This window comes from Balaenoptera musculus, chromosome 5 (genome assembly GCF_009873245.2).
Source record: "Balaenoptera musculus isolate JJ_BM4_2016_0621 chromosome 5, mBalMus1.pri.v3, whole genome shotgun sequence".
Taxonomy (NCBI): Eukaryota; Metazoa; Chordata; class Mammalia; order Artiodactyla; family Balaenopteridae; genus Balaenoptera; species Balaenoptera musculus.
This window is the reverse complement of record NC_045789.1, coordinates 10,566,231-10,593,356: the sequence shown is the minus strand read 5'-3', so window position 1 is coordinate 10,593,356 and position 27,126 is coordinate 10,566,231. Positions and strand designations below refer to the sequence as shown.

Sequence of the window (27,126 nt, the reverse complement as noted above, 5' to 3'; positions counted from 1 at the left end):
ATTGATTAGCTCTAGTAGTTTTCTGGTAGCATCCTAGGATTCTCTGTATAGTATCATGTCATCTGAAAACAGTGACAACTTTACTTCTTCTTTTCTGATTTGGATTCCTTTTATTTCTTTTTATTCTCTGATTGCTGTGGCTATAACTTCCAAAACTATGTTGAATAATAGTGGTGAGAGTGGGCAACCTTCTCTTGTTCCTGATCTTAGTGGAAATGCTTTCAGTTTTTCACCAGTGAGGACGATGTTGGCTGTGGGTTTGTCATATATGGCCTTTATTATGTTGAGGGAAGTTCCCTCTATGCCTACTTTCTGCAGGTTTTTTATCATAAATCAGTGTTGAATTTTTTCAAAAGCTTTCTCTGCATCTATTGAGATGATCATATGGTTTATCTCCTTCAATTTTTAATATGGTGTATCACATTGTTTGATTTGCATATATTGAAGAATCCTTGCATTCCTGGGATAAACCCCACTTGATCATGGTGTATGATCCTTTTAATGTGCTGTTGGATTGTTTGCTAGTATTTTGTTGAGGATTTGTGCATCTATGTTCATCAGTGGTATTGGTCTGTAGTTTTCTTTCTTTGTGACATCTTTGTCTGGTTTTGGTATCAGGGTGATGGTGGCCTCGTAGAATGAGTTTGGGAGTGTTACCCCCTCTGCTATATTTTGGAAGAGTTTGAGAAGGTTAGGTGTTAGCACTTCTCTAAATGTTTGATAGAATTCGCCTGTGAAGCCATCTGGTCCTGGGCTTTTGTTTGTTGGAAGATTTTTAATCACAGTTCCAATTTCAGTGCTTGTGATTGGTCTGTTTATATTTTCTATATCTTCCTGGTTCAGTCTCGGAAGGTTGTGCATTTCTAAGAATTTGTCCATTTCTTCCAGGTTGTCCATTTTATTGGCATAGAGTTGCTTGTAGTAATCTCTCATGATCCTTTGTATTTCTGCAGTGTCAGTGGTTACTTCTCCTTTTTCATTTCTAATTCTATTGATTTGAGTCTTCTCCCTTTTTTACTTGATGAGTCTGGCTGATGGTTTATCAATTTTGTTTATCTTCTCAAAGAAGCAGCTCTTAGATTTATTGATCTTTGCTATCATTTCCTTCATTTCTTTTTCATTTATTTCTGATCAGATCTTTATGATTTCTTTTCTTCTGCTAACTTTGGGTTTTTTTTGTTCTTTCTCTAATTGCTTTAGGTGTAAGGTTAGGTTGTTTATTTGAGATGTTTCTTGTTTCTTAAGGTAGGATTGTATTGCTATAAACTTCCCTCTTAGAACTGCTTTTGCTGCATCCCATAGGTTTTGGGTCATCTTGTTTTCATTCTCATTTGTTTCTAGGTATTTTTTTATTTCCTCCTTGGTTTCTTCAGTGATCTCTTGGTTATTAAGTAGTGTGTTGTTTAGCCTCCATGTGTTTGTATTTCTTACAGATATTTTACTGTAATTGATATCTAGTGTCATAGTGTTGTGGTTGGAAAAGATACTTGATATGATTTCAGTTTTCTTAAATTACCAAGGCTTGATTTGTGACCCAAGATATGATCTATCCTGGAGAATGTTCCATGAGCACTTGAGAAGAAAGTGTATTCTGTTGTTTCTGGATGGAATGTCCTATAAATCTCAATTAAATCCATCTTGTTTACTGTATCATTTAAAGGTTCTGTTTCCTTATTTATTTCATTTGGATGATCTGTCCATTGGTGAAAGTGGGGTGTTAAAGTCCCCTACTATGATTGTGTTACTGTCGATTTACCTTTATGGCTGTTAGTATTTGCCTTATGTATTGAGGTGCTCCTATGTGGGGTGCATAAATATTTACAATTGTTATATTTTCTTCTTGGATCAATCCCTTGATCATTATGTAGTGTCCTTCTTTGTCTCTTGTAATAGTCTTTATTTTAAAATCTATTTTGTCTGATATGAGAATTGCTACTCCAGCTTTCTTTTGATTTCCATTTGCATGGAATATCTTTTTCATTCCATCACTTTCAGTCTGTATGTGTCTCTAGGTCTGAAGTGGGTCTCTTGTAGACAGCATATATATGGGTCTTGTTTTTGTATCCATTCAGCCAGTCTGTGTCTTTTGGTTGGAGCATGTAATCCATTTACATTTAAGGTAATTATCGATATGTATTTTCCTATTCCCATTTTCTTAATTGTTCTGGGTTTGTTATTGTAGGTCTTTTCCTTCTCTTGTGTTTCCTGCCTAGAGAAGTTCCTTTAGTGTTTGTTTGTTGTAAAGCTGATTTGGTGGTGCTGAATTCTCTTAGCTTTTGCTAGTCTGTAAAGGTTTTAATTTCTCCATCAAATCTGAATGAGATCCTTGCTGGGTAGAGTAATCTTGGTTGTAGGTTTTTCTCCTTCATCACTTTAAATATGTCCTGCCACTCCCTGCTGGCTTGCAGTGTTTCTGCTGAAAGATCAGCTGTTAACCTTATGGGGATTCCCTTGTGTGTATTTGTTGTGTTTTCCTTGCTGCTTTTAATATTTTTTCTTGGTATTTAATTTTTGATAGTTTCATTAATATGTGTCTTGGCGTGTTTCTCCTTGGATTTATCCTGTATGGGACTCTCTGTGCTTCCTGGACTTGATTAAGTGTTTCCTTTCCCATATTAGGGAAGTTTTCAACTATAATCTCTTCAAATATTTTCTCAGTCCCTTTCCTTTACTCTTCTTCTTCTGGGACCCCTATAATTTGAATGTTGGTGCGTTTAATGTTGTCCCAGAGGTCTTTGAGACTGTCCTGAATTCTTTTCATTCTTTTTTCTTTATTGTGCTCTGCAGTAGTTATTTCCACTATTTTATCTTCCAGGTGACTTATCCGTTCTTCTGCCTCAGTTATTCTGCTATTGATCCCTTCTAGAGAATTTTTAATTTCATTTATTGTGTTGTTCATCATTGTTTGTTTGCTCTTTAGTTCTTCTAGGTCCTTGTTAAACGTTTCTTGTATTTTCTCTATTCGATTTCCAAGATTTTGGATCATCTTTACTATCATTATGCTGAATTCTTTTTCAGGTAGACTGTCTATTTCTTCTTCATTTGTTAGGTCTGGTGGGTTTTTACCTTGCTCCTTCATCTGCTGTGTGTTTTTCTGTCTTCTCAGTTTGCTTAACTTACTGTGTTTGGGGTCTCCTGTTCGCAGGCTGCAGGTTCGTAGTTCCTGTTGTTTTTGGTGTCTGTCTCCAGTGGCTAAGGTTGGGTCAGTGGCTTGTGTAGGCTTCCTGGTGGAGGGGACTGGTGCCTGTGTTCTGGTGGATGAGGCTGGATCTTGTCTTTCTGGTGGGCAGGTCCACGTCTGGTGGTGTATTTTGGGGTGTCTGTGGCCTTATTATGATTTTTGGCAGCCTCTCCGCTAATGGATGGGGTTGTGTTCCTGTATTGCTAGTTGTTTGGCATAGGATGTCCAGCACTGTATCTTGCCAGTCGTTGAGTGAATCTGGGTCTTGGTGTTGAGATGGAGATCCCTGGGAGATTTTCGCCATTTGGTATTACGTGGAGCTGGGAGGTCTCTTGTGGACCAGTGTCGTGAAGTTGGCTCTCCCTCTTCAGAGGCACAGCCCTGATGCCTGGATGGAGCACCAAGAGCCTTTCATCCACACGGCTCAGAATAAAAGGTAGAAAAAATAGAAAAAATGAAAGAGGATAAAATAAAATAAAGTAAGATAAAATAAAATAGTTATTAAAATAAAAAATTTTTATGAAGAAAAAAATTTTAAAAAGTAAAAAAAAAAAAAAAATACAGACGGACAGAACCCTAGGACAAATGGTAAAAGCAAGGCTGTACAGACCAAGTCACACACAGAAGCATCCACATACACACTCACAAAAAGAGAAAAAGGGAAAAAATATACATATCTTTGCTCCCAAAGTCCACCTCCTCAATTTGGGATGATTTGTAGTCTATTCAGGTATTCCACAGATGCAGGTACATCAAGTTGACTGTGGTGCTTTAATCCGCTGCTTCTGAGGCTGCTGGGAGAGATTTCCCTTTCTCTTCTTTGTTCGCACAGCTCCTGGGGTTCAGCTTTGGATTTGGACCCGCCTCTGCGTGTAGGTCGCCTGAGGGCATCTGTTCTTTGCTCAGACAGGACGGGGTTAAAGGAGCAGCTGATCCGGGGGCTCTGGCTCACTCAGGCCGGGGGCAGGGAGGGGTACGGAGGAGGCGGGGCGAGCCTGCGGCAGCAGAGGCGTCGTGACGTTGCACCAGCCCGAGGCACGCTGTGCGTTCTCCTGGGGAAGTTGTCCCTGGATCACGGGACCCTGGCAGTGGCAGGCTGCACAGGCTCCCGGGAGGGGCGGTGTGGAGAGTGACCTGTGCCCGCACACAGGCTTCTTGGTGGCGGCAGCAGCAGCCTTAGCGTCTCATGCCCGTCTCTGGGGTCCGCGCTGATCGCTGCGGCTCGCGCCCGTCTCTGGAGCTCGTTTAGGCGGCGCTCTGAATCCCCTCTCCTCGCGCACCAGGAAACAAAGAGGTAAGAAAAAGTCTCTTGCCTCTTCGGCAGCTGCAGACTTTTTCCCGGTCTCCCTCCCAGCCAGCTGTGGTGTGCTAACCCCTTCAGGCTGTGTTCACGCTGCCAACTCCAGTCCTCTCCCTGCCATCCGACGGAAGCCCGAGCCTCAGCTCCCAGCCCCGCCCGCCCCGGCGGGGGAGCAGACAAGCCTCTCAGGCTGCTGAGTGCTGCTTGGCGCCGATCCTCCGTGCGGGAATCTCTCCGCTTTGCCCTCCACACCCCTGTGGCTGCGCTCTCCTCCGTGGCTCCAAAGCTTCCCCCCTCCGCCCCCCGCAGTCTCCGCCCGCGAAGGGGCTCCTAGTGTGTGGACGCCTTTCCTCCTTCACGGCTCCCTCCCACTGGTGCAGGTCCCGTCCCTATTCTTTTGTCTCAGTTGTTTCTTTTTTCTTTTGCCCTCCCCAGGTACGTGGGGAGTTTCTTGCCTTTTGGGAGGTCTGAGGTCTTCTGCCAGCGTTCAGTAGGTGTTCTATAGGAGCTGTTCCACATGTAGATATATTTCTGATGTATTTGTGGAGAGGAAGGTGATCTCCGTGTCTTACTCTTCTGCCATCTTGAAGCTCCTCCTGTAGTTTGTTTTTAACATGAAATAATGCATGTGAAACTCTTGGAACAGTACAAATACAGAGTACACACTAAATAAACCTTACCTATTATTGTTATTCCATGTAAGAGTAAGATGGAAAATTAAGCATTTAACAATACTTCATTTGAATCATCTTCTGAGGATATACCCAGCCCATTATCTTTCTTGGTACTCTTCCAAGTAAATTCCGTTTTATCTCAGATTTGTTGAGACAAGGATAGAGGAAAGCTTTTCTAAGTAACCAAAAGAAACATCCACAACTAATGTGAAAAGAACTTAACAATGGTAGAAATTATAGGGTAGAGTAACTGCAACATCTATTGAAATTGACTACTGTGGTCTGTGGGGCATTGCTCCCTCCACATCCCATCTTAGATGCTAAACAAAGATATTCCAACTTGAAGGCTGAGATCCTCTTGAAGAGTTTTCCTTCCAGATCTTGAAAGCCCTTCACACTGGACTGGCATCTGTTCCCAGTAGCATGGAGACTCCTGGAACCTCAGGTTACCACCTGTGCATGACTGTACTGTGTTCCCGCTCTGCCTTTCTTACAGCTTTTCCTAGTCTTTCCTCTCTTAGATGAAGGAGGCAGATCTTTACTCATTCTTTAAGCTTCTTTTTCTGGGTTTCACATGCACCAATCTTGAAGCTCTTGCCTTCTCTTTCTGCTTCAGAGCCCTATGGGTCCTATCCACCCTTTCGTGTATGAGCAGTTTGTTTTTCCTGAAGTATTTTCTCCCAGTCAGGTACTAAGACCAGTTTCCCACTTGTTTTTGAAAGCAGACACTGAAGCCTTGGTTCACTGTGCTCTTCACAGGAATTTCCTCCTTCCCAGGAGCCTTTCAGCTTTCCCTAGGTTCCCTAAGATATGAAAGCAGACTCGCTATCTCTCTCTTTGTCAAAACCTGCACTCCCCACTGATTCCTCCCCCAGTTGCTAGTTTTAAACTTGCCTCCAAATATCAATGCATTTGCAAAGATGAAAGAACTGTCTCCTTCTGGGCTCAACAGAAGAGTAGATCTTCCTCAGGCTGACCCACTTTCACTTTGATGATATCTTATTCAAGTACTAGCCAAGGGGCTGATCTTCAAGAATCCTATCCATGCAAACTTAAATAATAAGCAAATATAAATATATATTTAGACATATATAATAATATTATTTTCTTAATGGATGAGGAGGATTAATCTTTGGACATGAAAACTGAAAATACTTTATCCCCAGACTTCCTACTGTGTATTAGTATTTGCAACTAGGTCTATATCCAAGTAACATGAGAAAAGCTGGCAATTTTTGCTCTGCTGTGAAGTCTTATTAGGTGAGTCAGCTAATTATATGCCACTTTCATAAATATGGCAGTCACTGAGGTACTTGTTATGCTTACCAAGGGTAAAGATTTAAGATAGAATACTACTTCTTTGCTATATAATGAAAATTTCTTCTAAAAAATGATTTCACACTGATTCCTGGTTTATAGACCAATTAATAGACTAGTTATTTTATAATTTATGGCTGAATATATTTAAAACTAGATTCAAGGATACTGATAAAGAACGTCCAAAAATAACGCTAAAATAGATTTAATGTATTAGCTTTACTCTCTCCCCCAATCCCAAACCTTTTATTAAAAACAGTCAAACTAGTTCTCATTTCATCTGTTCACTTTATCTTCCTCTCTCTCCCTCTTTCTTTCTGAAGGGATTGCCAAGACTAAAGAAAGAGTTAGAAGAGCAAAAGGCAAGAAAATGAGTAATATGCTAACAGATTATCCAAAGTAGAGCATGAATAGCTTCTAAATACATATTTCTGTATAAGACTGGTTTCTCTAAAAGTATCATTTAATTAAAATGGGATTGTGTTTTTAAATTATTTTTTAATTTATTATTTTCTTAATTGAAGCGTAGTTAATTTACCATGTTGTGTTAATCTCTGCTGTACAGCAAAGTGACTCAGTTATACACATATATACATTCTTTTTTATATTCTTTACCATTATGGTTTATCCCGGGATATTGAATATAATTCCCTGTGCTATACAATAGGACCTTGTTGTTTATCCATTCTATATGAAATACTTTGCATCTACTAACCCCAAACTCCCAGTCCATCCCTCCCCCACCCCGTCTTGGCACCTACAAGTCTGTTCTCTATGTCTGTGAGCCTCTTTCTGTTTTGTAGATAGGTTCATTTGTGCCATATTTTAGATTCCACATATAAGTGATATCATGTGGTATTTGTCTTTCTCTTTCTGACTTACTTCACTTAGTATGATAATCTCTAGTTACATCCATGTTGCTGCAAATGGCATTATTTCATTGTTTTTTATGGCTGAGTAGTATTCCATTGTATATATGTACCACATCTTATTTATCCATTCATCTGTTGATGGACATTTCAGTTGGTTTCATGTCCTGGCTATTGTAAATAGTGCTGCTATGAACATAGATAGGGGTGCATGTATCTTTTTCAATTATAGTTTTGTCTGGATATATGCCCAGGAGTGGGATTGCTGGATCATATTGTCATTCTATTTTTAGTTTTCTGAGGCACCTCCATACTGTTTTCCATAGTGGCTGTACCAACTTACATTCCAGCAACAGTGTAGGAGGGTTCCCTTTTCTGTACATCCTCTCCAGCATTTATTATTTGTATACTTTTTGATGATGGCCATTCTGACCAGTGTGAGGTGATACCTCACTGTAGTTTTGATTTGCATTTCTCTAATAATTGGCTCTGTTGAGCATCTTTTCATGTGCCTATTGGCCATATGTATGCCTTCTTTGGAGAAATGTCTATTTAGGCCTTCTGCCCGTTTTTCGATAGGGTTGTTTGGGGTTTTTTTGATATTGAGCTGCGTGAGCTGTTTGTATATTTTGGAGATTAATCCCTTCATTTGCAAATATTTTCTCCCATTCTGTGGTTTATCTTTTCATTTTGTTTATGCAGTGCAAAAGCTTTTAAGTTTAATTAGGTCCCATTTGTTTATTTTTGTTTTTATTTTCATTACTGTAGGAGGTGGATTCAAAAAGATATTGCTGTGATTTATGTCAAAGAGTGTTCTGCGTATGTTTTCCTCTATGAGTTTTATAGTATCCGGTCTTATATTTAGGTCTTTAATCCATTTTGAGTTTATTTTTGTGTATGGTGTTTGTTAGAGAATGTTCTAATTTCATTCTTTTACATGTAGCTGTTCAGTTTTCCCAGCACCACTTATTGAAGAGACTGTCTTTTCTCCATTGTATATTCTTGCCTCCTTTGTTGTAGATTAATTGACCATAGGAGCATGGGTTTATTTCTGGGCTTTCTATCCTGTTCCATTGATCTATATTTCTGTTTTCATGCCAGCACCATATGGCTGTGATTTCCACCAATCTCTTCCAGCTCACTTGTTTGTTCTTCTGCCTTATTTATTCTGCTATTGATAACTTCTAGTGTATTTTTCATTTCATTTCAGTTATCATATTGTTCATCTCTGTTTGTTCTTTAAATCTTCTAGCTCTTTGTTAACACATTTTTTTGACCGGAGATGTATTACAGCCACAGGCATTAGTTTCTGTAAAAATCCCCTGGTCAATAATGTGTTAAACATTTCCTGTATTTTCTTGGTCTGTGACTCCATTCTTTTTCCGAGATGTTGGATCATCCTCACTATTACTACTCTGAATTCTTTTTCAGGTAGATTGCCTCTCTCCACTTCACTTAGTTTTATCTTGTTCCTTCGTCTGGAGCATATTTCTCTACCATCTCATTTTGTCTAACTAACTTTCTGTGTTTGTGGTCTCCATTCTGTTGGCTGCAGGATTGTAGTTCCTCTTGCTTCTGGTGCCTGCTCACTGGTGGGTGGAACTGGGTCTTGCCCCTCAGGTGGGCAGGGCTGGGTCAAGTGGTGTGTTAGAAGTGGCTGTGGCTCAGGATGACTTTAGGCAGCCTGTCTGCTGATGGGTGGGGCTGTGTTCCCACCCTATTAGTTGTTTGGCCTGAGGTGTCCCAGAACTGGAGCCTGCAGACTGTTGAGTGGGGCTGGGTCTCGGTGCCAAAATGGTGACCTCCAGGAGAGATCACGCCAATGATCATTCTCTGGGGCCTCCACCACCAGTGTCCCTGCCCCCACAGTGAGCCACAGTTGACCCCCATCTCCCCGGGAGAGCATCCAGGACTCGCAGGTAGGTCTGGCCCAGGCTCCTATGGAGTCACTGCTTTGCCCTGGGTCCCAGTGCATGTGAAACCTTGTGTGCACCCTCCAAGAGTGGAGTCTCTGTTTCCCCCAGTTCTGTGGAGCTCCTGCACTCAAGCCACGCTGGCCTTCAAAGCAAAATGCTCTGGGGGCTCCTCCTCCCAATTCCAGACCCTCAGAATGGGGAGCCTGACGTGGGGCTGAGAACTCTCACTCCAGTGGGAGAACCTCTGTGATATAATTATTTTCCAGTTTGTGGGTAGCCCAACTGGCAGGTATGAGATTGGATTATATCACGAAAGTGCTCCTCCTACCATCTTGTTGTGGCTTCTTCTTTGTCTTTCGATGTAGAATATCTTTTTCGGTAGTCTCCAGTCTTTTTCGTCAATGGTTGTTCAGCAGTTAGTTGTGATTTTGCTGTTTTTGTGAGAGGGGGTGAGCTCAGGTCCTTCCACTCCACCATCTTGTCTCCTCCCCTCCCTGTCTAAATTGTTTTAGGCAGTTAAGGGCAGGGGCAGAAAGCTCTTCTGAGTCTGCTGGGCCTTAACTGCTTTCAGCTTAAAATAATCTACCTGCCAAAGTAGCACATTTTGGGGTGGCCCATTCTGCTCCTCTTCAGTCCCACCTTTAAAACTTCTCCAGGAAGTTTCACAGTCCAGAAGTTGAGCTGGTAGATTGCTCCTTTCACTGAACCAGTGTCTGAGTCCTGAGAATAGGTCAATTCAGTTAAGGAGTTGTCTCATTTCAGAAGGCAGTGATGCAGTTGGGCTCCCAAAGTTAGGCCTATATTGTGCAAGCAATTAGATATTCATTCAATAAAAAAGCATTTCTGTGGAAACAAAAGAAAAGCAAAGGTTAATGTTTGGAGCAGACTATAAACCCAGTTTGAGTCCTAAGGGCAGCCAGTTAAGAAGATTTCTAGCTGTCAGGGCCAAAACATCTTTGGCAGTTTGAATATTTCTAATGCCATTGGGTGTTCAGATAAACTTTCTGAGAGGCCCACACAGCAACAGGCATAAAGACTATCTATACATGAGCTGCTGTGATGATTTCTGGGAAGTTTATATCAAGTTCACATTTAGTTTGCAGAGCTTCAGGAAGAGAGCAGTTTTTGTTCATAGTGATTCCAAGTCAAAAAGTGGGTAAAAGTTGGAAATGTTAGCTTGGAGAGTTTTAGCCAAATATTGAAGGAAACTAGAAGAATTCAGGATCCAGTCCAGTTAACAGGTAGAAAACAAAACCTCAAAGACAATTAACAGCACTAGAATGTGATATCCACAAAGGTATATTACTGAGACATGATTTTTCTCTCTACAGTTAGCTTCATTTCTGCCAAAGAAGATAACCATGGTAAGATAACCATGGTAAGACTAATGTCTCTGCAAATTAAGTCTAGTTTCAACAGACTTGGCCTTATTATTTACATAAGTGCAACAAGAATAGTGGCTGACCACATAGGCTCTTTTAAATCTGCTTTGTTGGAACCTTTCATAAGGAATCTCAGATTTAACTTTTAAACTCCTTTGGAGGCTATGCAGCCAAGCCAAGGACTTACCATCAGACTTTGCCTGCAATACCTATATATTTGGGGTAATTCTTCTCCTCTTGAGGTCCCCAAGATATCTTGAGGTTCCTGCACCTGCCAGGAAGTGACTTTCCTTACTCATCTGATAAGGCTGCCAGGAACCCTGTAAGGAGGGTACCAGGCTGGTTTTTCAAGGGGTTATCATTGGCTCCATAAAGTCAACCTTAGTTCCTTAAACCTGTCTGGTCATATCTGACTCTGTGCACATTCTCAAATATGACATTCCAGTCAAAGTCTTGGTGTATAACCAATGTTTCCAATTGTGTCATGTTATGAGGACAGATTCCAATTGAACTTATGCAAATAATTGTAATGCCATGAAAATAAGAATACTCACTAAGAGTCTCCAAATTCTGGAGGGATCAGATAGTGAGAAAAAGTAATTGTATCTTTGTTCACAAAGGTATATTTACCAAATTGCTAATAGCTTAAGAGAGAAAGAAAAAGGTTTCCTTAAATCTAGCAAAATAAAACCAAGGAACCAAGAATATTTCAAACAAAAAGTCATAAAAGTTGTTCTCATCCTCATCAGTCATTCATTCCCATGTAATTAATTCTTACTGATACTGATCTTTTGTTAGCAGTTTTATGAAGCCGTCAGTTTCTCCATTAGATTAATGCAAATTCTTACCCAGTTTAGTGGTATGATCAGAAAGTTATCAAAAACCTGTACTTGTTAGATTCCTTTCCAGCAGTTTCTTGAAGGTGAAGCACTTTTTCAAGAAACCTTTTCCAAAGCATCAGAGTAAAAGAGTAACTGTCTGTTAATGACAAAAGAAAAGTCACAGTTAAAGATTTGATGAGAGTTCATTATAATGCAGTTGATAAGGAAATTTGATTATTTTTGTGATATACAACATTTTTAAGTAATAACTGGAATTGTGACTGAAAACAGTACATATCATTTTTAGGAATTTTATACAATTTCTGGAATACATATTAATAACATACATCCATAGAAATACAACATAAAGAAGGTTTAGTATTACTTCTTGCCTGACAATACTTACCATGTAATTTAACATCAAATAAACTTAACTAGTTTAACATCTCTCTCTCCTTTTTTTTTTAAATATAAGGTGAGAGAACCAATCTTTTGGGATGTTCCAGGGACCCTCTTGAAAATCCCAATTATTTCAAGGACAAAAAGATTTCATTTAGAATTTGATTTGGGGGATTCAAATAGGATCATAGGTCATTGTGGTACAATATTTAGTCATCCATTTAACCAAAGTGACAACAAAATACTTTGCAGGCAGATATAGAAAATTACATAATTGCTAAAAAAAAAAAAAAAATGAGTTCTTTTAATAGAGAAGACTCAGTTTTCTTAAGTAATCAAAGACTTGATAAAGAGAACATGAAACACAATAAATTATTTTGATAAAATACAGAATCTTTAACCTTTCACAATCTTATGAAGAGCAGACTAGTCTAAGAAAATCTTGTTCTTTTAGCAGGTGAAAGAAAATTAAGTTTTAGTTTTACACAAATATAAGTATACTATTGTTATTAAAGCTTATTATTTAAATATTTATAATAAATTCATTCAATTTTAGCCAGTTTGACTACACAAGGCAAAATTCTCTTTTCCTCTCCTTCCCTCCCTCCCTCCCTTTCTCCCCAACTTTGTATATCCACTTAGTTTGTCTTTTATTTTCTGCTTTCTCATTCTGAAATAATTAGTTACTTTATTTTATCTCTTAATAAAAACATATCTCCATACCTCATACCTTTTCTTAGCCAAAAACACATCTTATTCCCTTGCATACAGAGTTTTTTTCTTTTATTTCTAGTAGTTTCAATTACGTATATTAATTAGAATCCTTAACTCTTGGAAACTTTAATATCTAGTGAAAACTAAGTAAGCAATTGTGAACTGTCACACTATCATTCCACAGACTGGCAAATTTAGGAGTACATTTCATAATTTCTAGAAGTATATGCTTTCTCATAGTACAATTTTTTTTTTAATGTGACACAAGACATTTTACTGACAGATCCAAATATCTTTAGTTTCTCTGTAATAAGAAGCCAAAAGTGGATAAACCTATGTTCTGTATTTTATCATATTTGGAAATGACCTCAATGAATTTCCATCATTTAACTTAACATAGCAAAGCTCTAAATTACCGAAGAGATTTAGAAAACTATTTAAGTAGACATATCATAAACCATAATTATTTTTGAAAAATTCACTTAAAATTTTTATCTCCCCTAAAATTATTTAATTCACTTGTTCTTTTTTTTTTTAAACTATGAAACTCTTTTTTTTTTTTTTTTTTTTTTTTTTTTTTTTTATTTATTTATTTTTTTTTTTGCTGTGTTGGGTCTTCGTTTCTGTGCCAGGGCTCTCTCCAGTTGCGGCAAGTGGGGGCCACTCTTCATCGCGGTGCGCGGGCCTCTCACTATCGCGGCCTCTCTTGTTGCGGAGCACAGGCTCCAGACGCGCAGGCTCAGCAATTGTGGCTCACGGGCCTAGTTGCTCCACGGCACGTGGGATCCTCCCAGACCAGGGCTCGAACCCGTGCCCCCTGCATTGGCAGGCAGATTCTCAACCACTGCGCCACCAGGGAAGCCCAATTCACTTGTTCTTAACCATCATATTTAGATTACTCATAAAATTTCATGAGACATTAAAGCAACTAGCCATCATCTTAGGTTATTTTTCTTTCTGACAAATTCTGTAACAGAGACAACATGAGCTTATTTGACTTTTAGTAAACCTAGGTAGAATAAATTATATTTAATGCTGAAAACTCTAAAGACATGCCGATTTTAATTAAACCAACAAACTTAAACTAGCTTTTATTTACCAAAGATTGTCCCAGACCACATGAACTTGAAAAGCATTTGGGTTAGTGTCTATTATATTTCAGATTGTTTGTTTAAAAATATTGAAATTGATAAGTGCATGTTTTTCTTTAAGCCAGTTAAACAAAGTCAGTTAAATTTTTTTTTTTTTTTTTGGCAAACTAATTTTGGCAATACCATCCAGAGGTAGAAATATATCACATATACATAACATACATCCATAGACATATATAAACACACAGATACAAACAGGGACCCTAAATTTTAGCCAAGAATCAGGTACAACAATACAAAACTCATTAGCTCGTAAATAACAGTTGAATCCAAATTGTGTCTCTGGAAGATGGAACAAGTGAAGGTTACCACTCAAATGGCTAAAGCATTTTACTAATTTTTGTGGCAAGGACTTTTACTTGTCCGAAATAAGTAATCTTATGGAAGCTGTGGGTTAAATTTTCGGCAAGGGAAATTTTATAGCAGTTTGTGTTTTACTTTAAAAAGCCTCTCCCCTCAGCCCCCCTTTTGTTTACTTCAGTCTCAGAGGATTGTGGGCTGTGTATTAGTTAGATCCTTGGGGTGTTTACATTTCAAAAACATGGAAGATTTACATCTTCAAGGGGCAAAGAAAGAATGTGAGTTGTCTCCAAGGAGTTTTGGAATATGTTTCTCTATAATTATCAGAAGTCTAGGGTAATTGCTATTTTCCTTCTTTTTAGAACACTTCTGTTCCAATGTCCTGATTTTTTACAATATGTGCAAGCATTTTGAGATGAATAGGGGAGGCTTGGGGGTTGGTAAAGATAGGTGTGTTTTGAATTGTTTCTAGAGCTGCATTTCTGGTTTTGCAAAGGTTTGCAAGATAAGGACAGTTGATTTTAATTCCTCAAAGATTGGGTTGCAGCCTGAATAATATCAAGGGGCTGGCCCACCCATCCAACTACATTATCTTTAATTTGCTTCCTTATATCAGGGAGATTTCCAGAGAAGATGGAAATCAAAAGATTTCTATGTTCTGGAGCTTCAGGGTTTAATGCAGTATGCCTTTTAAAAGTCTGGATAAAGTCTTTAACAAAGGCCTTCAAATGTTTTCCTTTTCCTGAATGTACAATTCAGTCTTGGACCAGTTCACTTCAGGAGGAAACAACCTCTACTGTTGCTTCTATTAGCCCCTGAATATTGGCCTCAAGCTGATCCATTTCCTGATCATTTATAGGAGGGCCTGGGTCATCTGTTTCTTCTGTGAGAGTTCCCTGCCACCGCCAGGAGCTGTCTGTTTTGTCTGTTAACTACAACATAATTTTATTATATATAATCCAAAATAATTTTTATGGAGGGGAAAAACACACCTTGGCAGCTGTAAGTGGGATTGTGAATGTACCTTAATCTTTTTAACTCCTCCCTAAATTTGGTAGGAACTGAAAGCAGAGGTAAAAGGGTTTTGTAATTTAATAGAACTACCGCCATCCATAGACATGAATTCTTGCACTGGGGGTCCAGAAAACGTTTGCAAGGGACATTGCATAGGAAAACCTGAAGCTGGCAGAACCCGATTACAGGGCCTTGTAATCAGAAAAGTAGATGGAAAAGTAGGAGTTGTAAGGCAGCGAAGCCAGCCCTACCACCCACCCCAAGTGATTCTGCTAAATTCACCTCCTGGCTTTCATGAGTTACACAAGTAATCTTTATACCCTGGGCCTGGTGATCTGCACAGAGTGCTTTCTGCAGGTCTTAACAGGAAAGGGAAGTTAAAACAGGCAGATGAACAAGACAAAAAGAATACTTCATCTCTGTTGTTGTTGTTGTCTTTAATATAGGGGAACCACAGCAAAGCTTGTCTAAAGAGATGCCAGTCTGGTGAGAATCACGAACTCACCAGTCTGTAAGGCTAGCTCAAACAACAAGCTTATAGGACCTATGCCTGTATTCAACCCTATGATGTTCCTCCTTATGACAAACAATACAAAAGACAAAAGAAAACAATGACCTAGGAGGAAAGGAATCAATAGAAAGCGAGAATACTCAGAACAAATCTTTACCAGAGTCACTATACCAAAGGAACTGACTCACACAAATAATGTCTCCTGCTAATCTAAATCTAGAAGAAGGAAAAGGATTCTCCCCGCTCTTGCTTCCACCAGATCCGGCAGGCAGAGATCCAGGAGACTGATGTGGTTAGGATTCTTACCTTCTACCAGAGCTTCCGGGATCTCTCAGCTGCAGCAACCCCAGAACAAGCAATGTCCAGCCAAAGGAGAGCCCCACATTCGGCACCAAACTGTCGGGGAGGAAAAATTTTCCCTTCATTCCTTATAGGTTCTTTGGTTGATCTTGTAACTAAATTGACATAAGACAGATCAACAGGAGAAAAACAAATTTAATTTCATATGTATGAGAGCCCCACAAAGATATGGAACTCAAAGGCAGTTGGGCAATTGAGGTTTATATACTACCCTGAGCTAAAGAATGGGATAGGGGCCAGAGCTTCAAAGGGGAGGAGGATGATTACAGGAAGATGAGAAGAGCAGATCTTTGGTAATCAGATGTTTTCCCTGCCACGTAGATGACGCTTTCAGATAAACAAAAAGTTCTCTCTGGTGAAAGCTCTCTTTCTGGTACAGGCCTCTAATCTACGTTCTTTTAGGCAGTTATAGAGGATGTAAAAAGCTCTTTCTGAGTCTGCTGGGCCTCAATTGCCTTCAGTTCACATTAATCTACCTGCCACATTTTAGCGTGCATACTATGCTCCCCTTCAAATGCAACCAATCACCACCACATAGACTCCTGTTTCTTCTACAGCCTATTCACTTCTCCCAACCCAAACCTGGATAATTTCAAAGCAATACCTAGATATCTTATTTGATCTAAAAACATTTGATTATTTTTTTTAATTTATGGACTTTAAGTAAAACCCAAATATAATATCACATTTTAAAAGTAAACAGTAACTCTTTAATTAAATATCCAGTCAGTGTTTAAGTTCCCCCATCTCATATTTGTTTCTCTTTTCTCAAAACAGGATTCCAAATAAGAGTGAAATAAGGTTCTTAAGTTGTAATTTTCTAATGCTCTCTGAAGTCCACTTTAATCTATATGTTTCCCCAAACTTTTGTTTTTCTTGCAGTTTACTTGTTGAAGTAGTTATTTGTCCTGTATCATTTCCCACAGTCCAAAATTTGCTGATTGCATCCAAAGATGTGCTAAGGTACAGTTTGTATAGGAAAGGCAAGATACATGTTTGATGGTTTTCCTGTGATTACATTTTTCCTGGTCAGTTCTGGTTCTAATTTCTTGCTTCCATTATATAATCCATCTCCTACCTATGCTGTGCTTTCCTCATACTGCAGCGTCCTATTCTGACCACTGGGTAGCACTTTAGTGAATATATAGGGCCAACAGGCTATGTGTGAAGGATATGGTAGGATGGTGAAATTATATTGCAGCACAAGACTGGATAGAAATATAGGAAATTGAATATCATACACCCCTGTTCTTAAAGGATTTTGAGTAATTATCTTTTATTCTGCAACTTCATCCCCACTATTTCCTTAATCCTCACTGGTTTCTCTAACCATGCCCTTGGGGTGGTTTCTTTCTACACACTAGAGAATTCATCAGTGTTTTGATAAACAAAGGCAATTCTCACTTGTGCTTTAACTAATGCTTTTTGTTTGTTTTTTCCTTCCGGGTAAACTTTGATAGTTAAAAGCATACAGTGCTTCTGAATAAACTTCTTTGATGGGTTTCAGCAATCAAATTATAAGATAATTGTGTTTAGCAGGAATAGACTCTCAACTGGGTCTTAAAGGAATAGGCAAGGCATAGTCAGGGACGTGAGAGAATGTCCTATTTCTCAGTTTCTGAAATCTATAGATAGTTAAAGAAAACATTTTGAATGCCAAAATTCTTTTGGGGAAGAAGCTCAGGATAGTGGTTAAGGGCACAGAGTCTGGAGACACCTCTGCTAGTTTGAGCAAATTACTAAACCTCTAAAGCCAAATTTCCTTGGCAAGATGTGGCTAAGGATAGCCTGCCTCATGGGAGGTCTATGAGCTAGTTCCACTTCATATAATACAGTTTAAACCTTAATGATAGTTTATTAATATTAATGTATTTTTATCTTAATGAAATCAATAATCTCATTCACCAGAGAACGACACATAAAGTCTAGCAAACTTGTGAAAGCAACACATATTTATTCCTTTAGTGAGTAAAGATACCTGAAAGTATAGGCGTCTTCTTGTGACATGTTGCTACTTATTGACCATCCTGGTATTTATATTTCACTTGTTTCCTCTTTTTCACATTTATTTATGTGTCTTTACTTTCGTAGCTGACTTTCTGTCTCATCACTTATTTGACTTCTTTTTAAATATTATATTAGCATTTCCTCTGTGGCTTCTCAAATCCTTACCCACAAGTGATACATATTTTACTTTATAAACTGTAGATATTTGGAGTATGGTTTTAAAGATTAGGTAAATACATGCTCAGAAATACATATACTTTTAAAAATAGCAGTTATTAGGTACTTGCAACCTAAGTAAGTCATTGTTTAAAATTAATAGGGATGGATTTCACTTGATCCCAATACATGATCAATCTAGCCAAAGAATTCACCAGCAACATTGACCATTACTTGGATGACCTTTGAAGAATGCAACAGACACACCCAAATACACAAACACACACATATCCAATAACATTCACCAGTCTTAGTTGTATAATTAGCACCTCATTTGTGATAGAAAGCAAGTCAGTTCTGCATATTTACTTGTCCAGTCTATATCAAAATCTTTTAACAAATTAGGTTAGAAAAATAAATCCCTAAAAGTTTAAAATGCAGAGAAACAGGAAATTTACCTTATTTTCCTCATACTTGACTATCACTAAAAGTTATCTAAATACTAATGAGAGGACTAATGATGTCATTGGCTCCTCCCAATTTAAAAAAGGTATTGCTGCCCCATTTTATCACTAAGGCTATTTGATGCTTAGAGAAAGCTTAAGAAACTTGTTCAACATCACAAAAGATCTAGAATCTGTAGAAGCTAGGATCTGAACTCAAGTCTTGTGATATTACAGCCCTAGTGTCTAACCACCAATCAGCAGAACCTATGTTCTTGACTTGAACCAAGAGGTGAAACACTGAAAACAGTACCTTTACTCCATGTTTAGAAGTAAGGTATTTTGGGGATGGTTTATATCTTATTTAATTTATAAATAACTTGGGCTTTTAAAATTTATAAAACAGGAGTTAGGCAGAGGTGGATGATCTATAAGCTTCTCTGCCCAGCTAATGTAAGAATGAGCTTTAGTTTGACGTTTTCTCACCGTCATCCATTTCCTTATCCCTTTCCCTACTTGTAAGTAAGTATTTTCAAGATGAAGACATGGGGAGATGTTATTTACATCAGGCATAGTTTTAACCAGAAGCCACATTGACTGAGGGACTATTTGATATCTTTGAGCAAGTTCATATAGGCTCATATTGCCTCCCTGCTCTTTTAATTTTCAGTCACTTCTTTTTACAGTTCCTTTTCTGGAATAAATGCAAAGCAACAAAAGGTATTTAATGAAGAACACTAATAAAACCATGACCACAACAGGTTGAATTTGTGGTATCCTAAGGAGAGAGAATTGGAAAACTGACCAAATAGTTGATTTTTCTTCTGCCAAATATGTATGGTTTCAGTCTTGAAATTTGTTTTTTAAATTTGTTTCTTTGCCGTTATTAGAAATAAAGTATAAAATATGTATGCTTTTACATTATAAATGGTTATATAAGTTAAAAACTTACAAAAAGGTAAAAACATGCATAGCTACTGAACAAAAAGTACTTGTGCCTTCCTCCAATCTGTTTCACCTTTGTATCTGAATTCTACCTAGGCTGCATCTATAATATATACAACATTTATATACTGCTAAACATTGTATCATAAAGAAGTTCTTATTTTTTATATAATAATTTTTATGTCATAGTAATAGATGTTTTCATAATAATCTATTGAATTGTTGAATGATAATCTTCCTAATTCTTCATCATCCATTGAGTATTTAGGTTAACAATTTTTACTGCTGTCATTGATCCTGTGAGAAACACCTTTGTTCTCTAGCTTTGGACTGTTTCCCGAATGGTGCATTACTTGGCCAAAAAACTGTACATTTTTAGCGTTAATAACACCTGTTGCCTCGATGTTTTACCAAAGGCACTGCATAGTTTAGAATGCTAGCAGTGATACTAAGGAGTGCCATTTTTATTACATCCCTTCCAGTACTGTATGTAAGATTTTTTTTCAAAATATGATTGTGATTTTTAAAAGTGAATAATGGTACCTCCTCAAAGTCTTTGAATGCTTTTCATTTAAATTCCAGAGTGAAGGAGCCTCCCAGGAAGGAATTCTGGAAGATACACCTGTAGATCCTGACAATGAGGCTTATGAAATGCCTTCTGAGGTAAGAGTTTATACACATGCAACTCCGAAAATAAATAAGAGTTCGAGTTGGGTCCCATAATCAGTACCCCAAATCTGTCACTGTCAGATTTCCCTTATGTTTGTCCTTAAAGAGAATGCCTTACTCTCTAGATGCACAAGTTAGCCACATCCAGGACATGTATTGTGTGGACAGCTTTCAAGCTATGAATGGTTTTTACGTTTGTAAAGAGTTTAAAAAAAAAAAAAAAAAAAGGCAACAGCACGGATAGAGACAGTATGTGGCCCCCACAGCCTAAAATACTTACAGCCTGGCCTTTTACAGAAAGAGATTGCTGGCCCCTACGTTGAAGAATTATTTTACTAGAAACTTTACCTTCTAAAACAAATGCCAAAATGGAAAGTTAGAGAAATCAACTAAATGCCAAAAGTCGTAATTATTATTTGCCATACATTTCTAGTGAGATGTTTGCATAGTAAAATAAAAGTTACTCAAAAAAATTAGAGAGTAGAAATATGATAAATGCATAGTTTGCAATAATGGATACATTTCAGTCTAGCATTTTAAACAGCATACTTTAATTTGAAAGCAAGTTTCTTTAATAGAAAAGGTATCACAAGAGAAATTAGAAAATACTTTTAGATGAATGAAACTGACTCAGGAAGAAATAGGAAATCTGAATAGATGATTTCTAATTAAAAAAGAATGAATTATTTAAAAACCCAGCCAGGGAGAGAATTCCAGGACCAGATGGCTTCACTGGTGAATTTTAACCAAACATTTAAAGAAGAAGAAATACCACTAATTACAATTAATGCCAATTAACTTATCATCCAAAAAATAGAAGAGGGAGCACTCCCTAACCAATTCTATGAGAACAATATTACCCTGATATCAAAACCAGACATCACCATTAAAAGTTGAGTTAAAGTGTGTTGTAGTTAGGTTTTTCTTCTTCTTCATGGCATTATTAAAAGGCATATTGATAATCATTCCATTTGTAGAAATTGAGCTTAAATTATTTGCCTAATTAATTTTACCAATATTTGGGGGTCTTTTTATACATGGCACAATGCTAATAAACACTATAGAAATACAGGAAGAGTAATTGTTAGTACCAGGATGCAAGGAGTTTACACTCTAGTAGGTTTGAAAAACAAATACAAGTGTATCCCTTCATTTATTCATCATGATACCCTTAACAAACATTATTGACTGCCTTTTATGCACCAGGCATCACAGGGGCAAAAGTATACACGATGCACAAAAAAGGTTACCATTTTACAAGATTTCTTTAGGTCAATCGGGAGAAGTTTTATAGCAGAGGTGGTAGTGATCTGCGTGGGAAGGGGTGGGAGATATGATAGGCCAAAATGAAGGGAGGACATTCTAACACAAGGAAAACTCCAAGGCATGCGTGTCTGAGAGTGCGTGTGGATATGTCTGAGGCACAGTGAGTAATTAAATGTGGTTCAAGCTTTGAGAATAGTGACAGATGAAGGTTGCAGAGATGGGTCAAAGACAAATTGTAAAGTACTGGAAAAACCTGGCCATTTAAGTTTGTACTTCATTCAGAAAGCAGCTTGAGTTATTGAAAATATGTTTTTAAGCAGGATTCTGATATTATTAGTTGTTTTTTAGGAGGACTAATCTGGCCACTTTGGTTAAGACCATCAATATTTTTATTGTATATGTTACCCAAGTATTATAGGGGGAGAGGAGGAGCTTTGAAATAGTAATAATTGAAGCCACAGATGAAGATGATATTCCCAACTGGGAAAGTAAAAGGAGAGAAAATGTGACTTGCCTTTAAATGTTGTAGAACCAAATCAATCAGGTGATTTCTTAGAAAGAAACTAACAAACACTTTAGTTGAAGAAAATGAGAGCCAGATAAGATAGACCGGCTACTGTGTCCTACAGGACTAGGTCATATGATTATTAAATGGCGCATGTGGAAGTAGAATTCAGACACCCTAACGCTGACCACAAGAAGAATAATTCACTTTTATATTTGACAGGAAGACAAAACTATTAAAAAGAAAGAAAATTATACTGGATATAGCAGAATAGTTCCAGAACTGTTAAGACTATAACCTTTATTCAAAGTGGCAAGCCATGTCCCATCTCATTTGCCCTAAAGCCCTGATTACTGGTCACTTATACTAAAACTTCGTGTTGTCTTTCCGATTTTCCTGTTACTAGGAAGGGTATCAGGACTACGAACCTGAAGCCTAAGAAGTATCTTTGCTCCCAGTTTCCTGAGATCTGCTGACAGATGTTTCACCCTGTACAAGTGCTCAGTTCCAACGTGCCCCGTCATGACATTTTCTCAAAGTTTTCAGTGTGTTTTGAAGTCTTCCATCAGCAGTGATTGGAGTATCTGTACCTGCCCCAACTCCTCAGCATTTCGGTGCTTCCCTCTCACCTAATATATGATAGCAGGGTCTCTGTGTGCTGTGGATATTGTGGCTTCAAATCTAAAATGTTAAATTAAATTAAAAACACCTAAGTGACTACCACTTATTTCTAAATCTTCACTAATTTTTTGTTGCTGATGTTGAAAAATTGTGAGTGATTTACTAGCATATATTATAAGATTTTAAGGTGTCTTTTAATGATTCTAAATATATTGATGTATTGTGAAATTTAATACATACAATACTTAAATACGTGAGCATGAAACTATGCACCTATAAATATTAACTATAAAATGTTAGTTTTGTGATGTGTTTTCTTATCTTGTGTTTGTATATAAATGGTGAAAATTAAAATAAAATGTTCTCATTACAAAAATCTTATTTTTATCCCATCTCACTTTAATAATAAAACCATGCTTATAAACAACATGCAATGAGAGCTGACACAATAAACTTAAATATAAAGTTCTTAATGGCCATTTGTAGGAGGATAGATTTTAGAGGAGTTTAAAAAGACGAGATGAAACATTAACCCTTTACTGTGGGAATTCCCTGAAGCAGCACTGCCCAAAATATGTTCTGATGTGCACTAGTACCTTAAGAGGCCTTACTAAAAAAGTGGGTTCCCCTCCTACACTGTTGGTGGAAATGTAAGTAAGTTGGTGCAGCCACTATGGAAAACAGTATGGAGGTTCCTCAGAAAACTAAAAATAGAACTACCATATGATCCTGCAATCCCACTCCTGGGCATATATCCAGACAAAGCTATAATTCAAAAAGATATATATGCACCCCTGTGTTCATAGCAACTGTTCACAATAGCCAAGACTTGGAAGCAACCTAAATGTCCATCGACAGATGAATGGATAAAGAAGATGTGGCACATATATAGTGGGCTGGCCAAAATGTTTGTGTGGGTTTTTCACAAATGAACTTTTTGGCCAACCCAATACACAGCCATAAAAAAGAGTGAAATAATGCCATTTGCAGCAACAAGGATGGACCTAGAGATTATCATACTAACTGAAGTAAGTCAGAAAGAGACATATGATATCATTTTGTGGAATCTAAAATATGACACAAATGAAACTATCTACGAAACAGAAACAGACTCACAGACATAGAGATCAGACCTGTGGTTGCCAAGGGGGAGGAGGAGTGGGGAGGGATAGAGTGGGAATTTGGGGTTCGCAGATGCAAACTATTATATACGGAATGGACAAACAACAAGGTCCTACTGTATAGCACAGGGAGCTATCTATATTCAATATCCTGTGATAAACCATAGTGGAAAAGAATATGAAAAAGAATGTATATATATGTATAACTGAATCACTTTGCTATACAGCAGAAATTAACAACACTGTAAATCAACTATACTTCAATAAATCAATAAATAAAACAAAAAAGTGGGTTCCATAGAATACAGAAGTGTAAGAAATGATATTGACTACATCCTCTTTAGGTATTCATAAGGCACATTAACATTAGCACATTAGGGCTTCCCTGGTGGCGCAGTGGTTGAGGGTCTGCCTGCCAATGCGGGGGACACGGGTTCGAGCCCTGGTCTGGGAGGATCCCACATGCCGCGGAGCGACTGGGCCCGTGAGCCACAACTACTGAGCCTGAGCGTCTGGATCCTCTGCTCCGCAACAAGAGAGGCCGCGATAGTGACAGGCCCGCGCACCGCGATGAAGAGTGGCCCCCACTCGCCGCAACTGGAGAAAGCCCTCACACAGAAACGAAGACCCAACACAGCCAAAAAATAAAAAAAAATAATAAATAAATAATAAATAAAAGTTTAAAAAAAAAAAAAAAAAAAAAACATTAGCACATTAAAGGCTCTGAGAGAAACTGCTTAACTTTAACCCAGGATTTTCTTTTTTTAAATCAAATCTTTTCCTTCTAGGAAGTACCTTTAAACATCTCTGGGAACTACCAGAGAATCGCCTTAATGTCTCTAGATTTATAAAAATCTCTTGGACTCCTTTAAATTCTGGTAAACATATGAATTCTAGAATATTTCTTTAGGAAAGGTTTTTCTACTTAGGGAAAATCTGTTAATTCCCCATAGGTGCTGACAATAAACTTGAATGTCAAAAGGCCTATACAAATCAATAATTTTTTTTTAGCTTTTTAATTATTCAGGAGACAAATGGCACAGGCCCTTTAAAAAGTCCCCAACAGAAAGTATGATTTTAAGAAAATATTCTAGAAGTGCTAGGCAGCTCATATGTAATCATGAGTAATTTGATGTATATTAGGCATTGGCAAGGAAGGAAGGCAGAATGAATATAATGACTATCAGCATGTTCACCACAGAAACTTAGTTTTTTGCCTAATTGGAAAGAGACTACAGAGTGTTAAGCTGCTGTGTATGTAGTCTTAAACTGGAGAGAAGCGGTTAAGTCTCTTGTTTCATTAGATACATTCATGAGGAAACCACATGGAAAATTACAGCCTTTCTGTACAAGAAGCCTTCCAGTACCAATATGTGCATAGAAAATACCACGGGAAGATATACACCAGTAGTGGTCGTCTTGAACCAAGTACTTAAACAAAATGTGTGCAAGGCACATAAGCCTTTTCAGGATTCTTGTCTCACAGCCACTGCTAAGACAACTACCTGACAAGTGGCCTGAGGGTTAGTCTGCTCCCAGGCTTATTTTGCAGACATCATCCCCCCAAGTCTGAGTTATTCAGCCTCATATGCTCCATGGGGCTTTAGCAAAACAGGTCAGGATGGGCTTTGGCCACAATTGGCAGCACAACAGTCTAATACATGGTTTGGCATTCCAAGTCGGATCTTTTTCAAAACCTCCCACCAGTATGAGATATACTCCCCGTCCTTCTGGCTCATCCAGTGGCTAACTATTGGATCAGCACACACAGACACATACACACGCTTCAGGACACCCATTAGCTCTCAGGGATAGCGCTTTCCACATCCACATTGCGAGAGAAAAACGCAATGTTCTAACTGAAAACTTGACGGGTTCCTCCGTCCACCACACTGACACCACACTCTTTTTATCTGGGATGAGTTCATCCCACTGTGTTGTTTCTATCTTGGGCAGGAGTACAACAGGGCTGGTACTTCCCTGTTTGCTCTGTCCCTGGAATTTAAATTGGAGATACTCTTTTTTTATTACTATGTGTCAAATATAGATGTAAGTGATTTATCAATAGTAACTTGTTTAATTCTCAAAACAGCCCTAAGTTCTATTACTATCCTCAGTTTATATATGAGCAAACAGAGGCACCTGCAGGCTAAGTAATGTTCTCATAGCCACAGAGCTAAGAAGTGGCCAAAACAGAAGTCCAATCAATATGGGGCCAGAGTCTGTGCTCTCAGCCCCTAGGTCACATCATCTCTCAGAGTGAGGACATACAACTATGTCAGTAGCCCCCCAGAAGTCTAGAGAATGGGATCGTAGCCTTGCTTTTCTAGATATAATTATTAGTATATTTCTAGCCTTCTTCAGGCATCCATGTCTAGAATAAGTCATATTCATGTATACGGAGATTTATTTCTAATTCTAGGAGAAATTAGCCAGCTCCTGATTACCCTGAATGATCCTTCCTTATAACTAAACTATGCACATCCTGTTGCTAGACCTAAGTTATTTATTTTCAGTAGAAGATAAAAATATCAACATAATAACAGTAGTCTACAGTAAGGCTGGCTTTTTCATCTTCCTATTGCATCATGGGTACTTAGCTTCTGTCAAATGGCAAACATACATATATATAAAGTATAAATAAAACTGTTCAATTATACATATTATTAATGTAATGGCTGAATTTATAAATGAATAAACTGGAAAGTGAATGAATTATTTATATTTTTAAATTATATTAAGCCTTGATTTTCTAGGTATAGTTTTTGATATAGTAATGCTCTATTTTATCCTTTGAGTAAACCTAGATTTCAGAAATCCAAATGCAATAGAATAGCTATAACACCAAAACTATTTCTAAATATTATTTTAGTTCCAATATCTCCTGTATAATTATCTAAGATTTTCTTTAATGTTTCTTTGCTGCTACAACACTATCTTTGATTATTTTAAATCCAGTGGTACAGATGGTATATTGGAAGCAGTTAAAAAGCATTCCTTCAGAAAGTCCAGTTTGAGCCTCTAGTGGGTTTTGCTGATATAATATACTTCTAAAGTCAGGAAGGATTGCATAGTGGATTTCCAAAGTTGATCCTACAACTATAGTTAATACACTGGGCTAGCTCTTCTTATGAACCTTATGAAAATGTATTCTCAGATTCCCTTAAAGGTCAGTGACCAGAAATTCCCACTGTTTCTATGGCAACACAGCAAGATACAGTGCCTTGGAAATGTGCTGCATTTTAAATAGGTTCCTCTAGGGCTTCCTAACTGCCTTTTGCAGGTAGACTAAATACCAGGTTGCTTTATATCTTTCAGTGAGATGAAAGCTAGCCCATCTGTAAATGTCAAAGCTAAACTGGGCTCCAGTAAAGTCAAATCTAAACAAATATAGTAGCAAGTCTATGTGTTTATCTTAGAAAAGAATACAATATTCTTTTCCAAAAATAATCAGGGGTGCTTGCTTAATTAGGTTGGCAGGAGT

The 27,126-nt window shown here is 37.9% G+C and overlaps 1 protein-coding gene across 4 annotated transcripts in view; it reads left to right on the top strand.

The window, feature by feature from the left end:
* The window catches only part of SNCA (synuclein alpha), a 138,755-nt gene extending 115,859 nt beyond the window's left edge, over positions 1 to 22,896 (top strand). For all 4 annotated transcript variants that reach the window (XM_036852012.1, XM_036852011.1, XM_036852010.1 and 1 more), the window contains exons 5-6: positions 20,043 to 20,123; positions 22,307 to 22,896. In XM_036852012.1, coding sequence (XP_036707907.1) covers positions 20,043 to 20,123; positions 22,307 to 22,339 — 114 coding nt within the window. In that variant the 3' untranslated portion in view covers positions 22,340 to 22,896. The remainder of the gene's footprint in view (positions 1 to 20,042; positions 20,124 to 22,306) is intronic.
* The last annotated feature ends 4,230 nt before the right edge of the window (positions 22,897 to 27,126 follow it).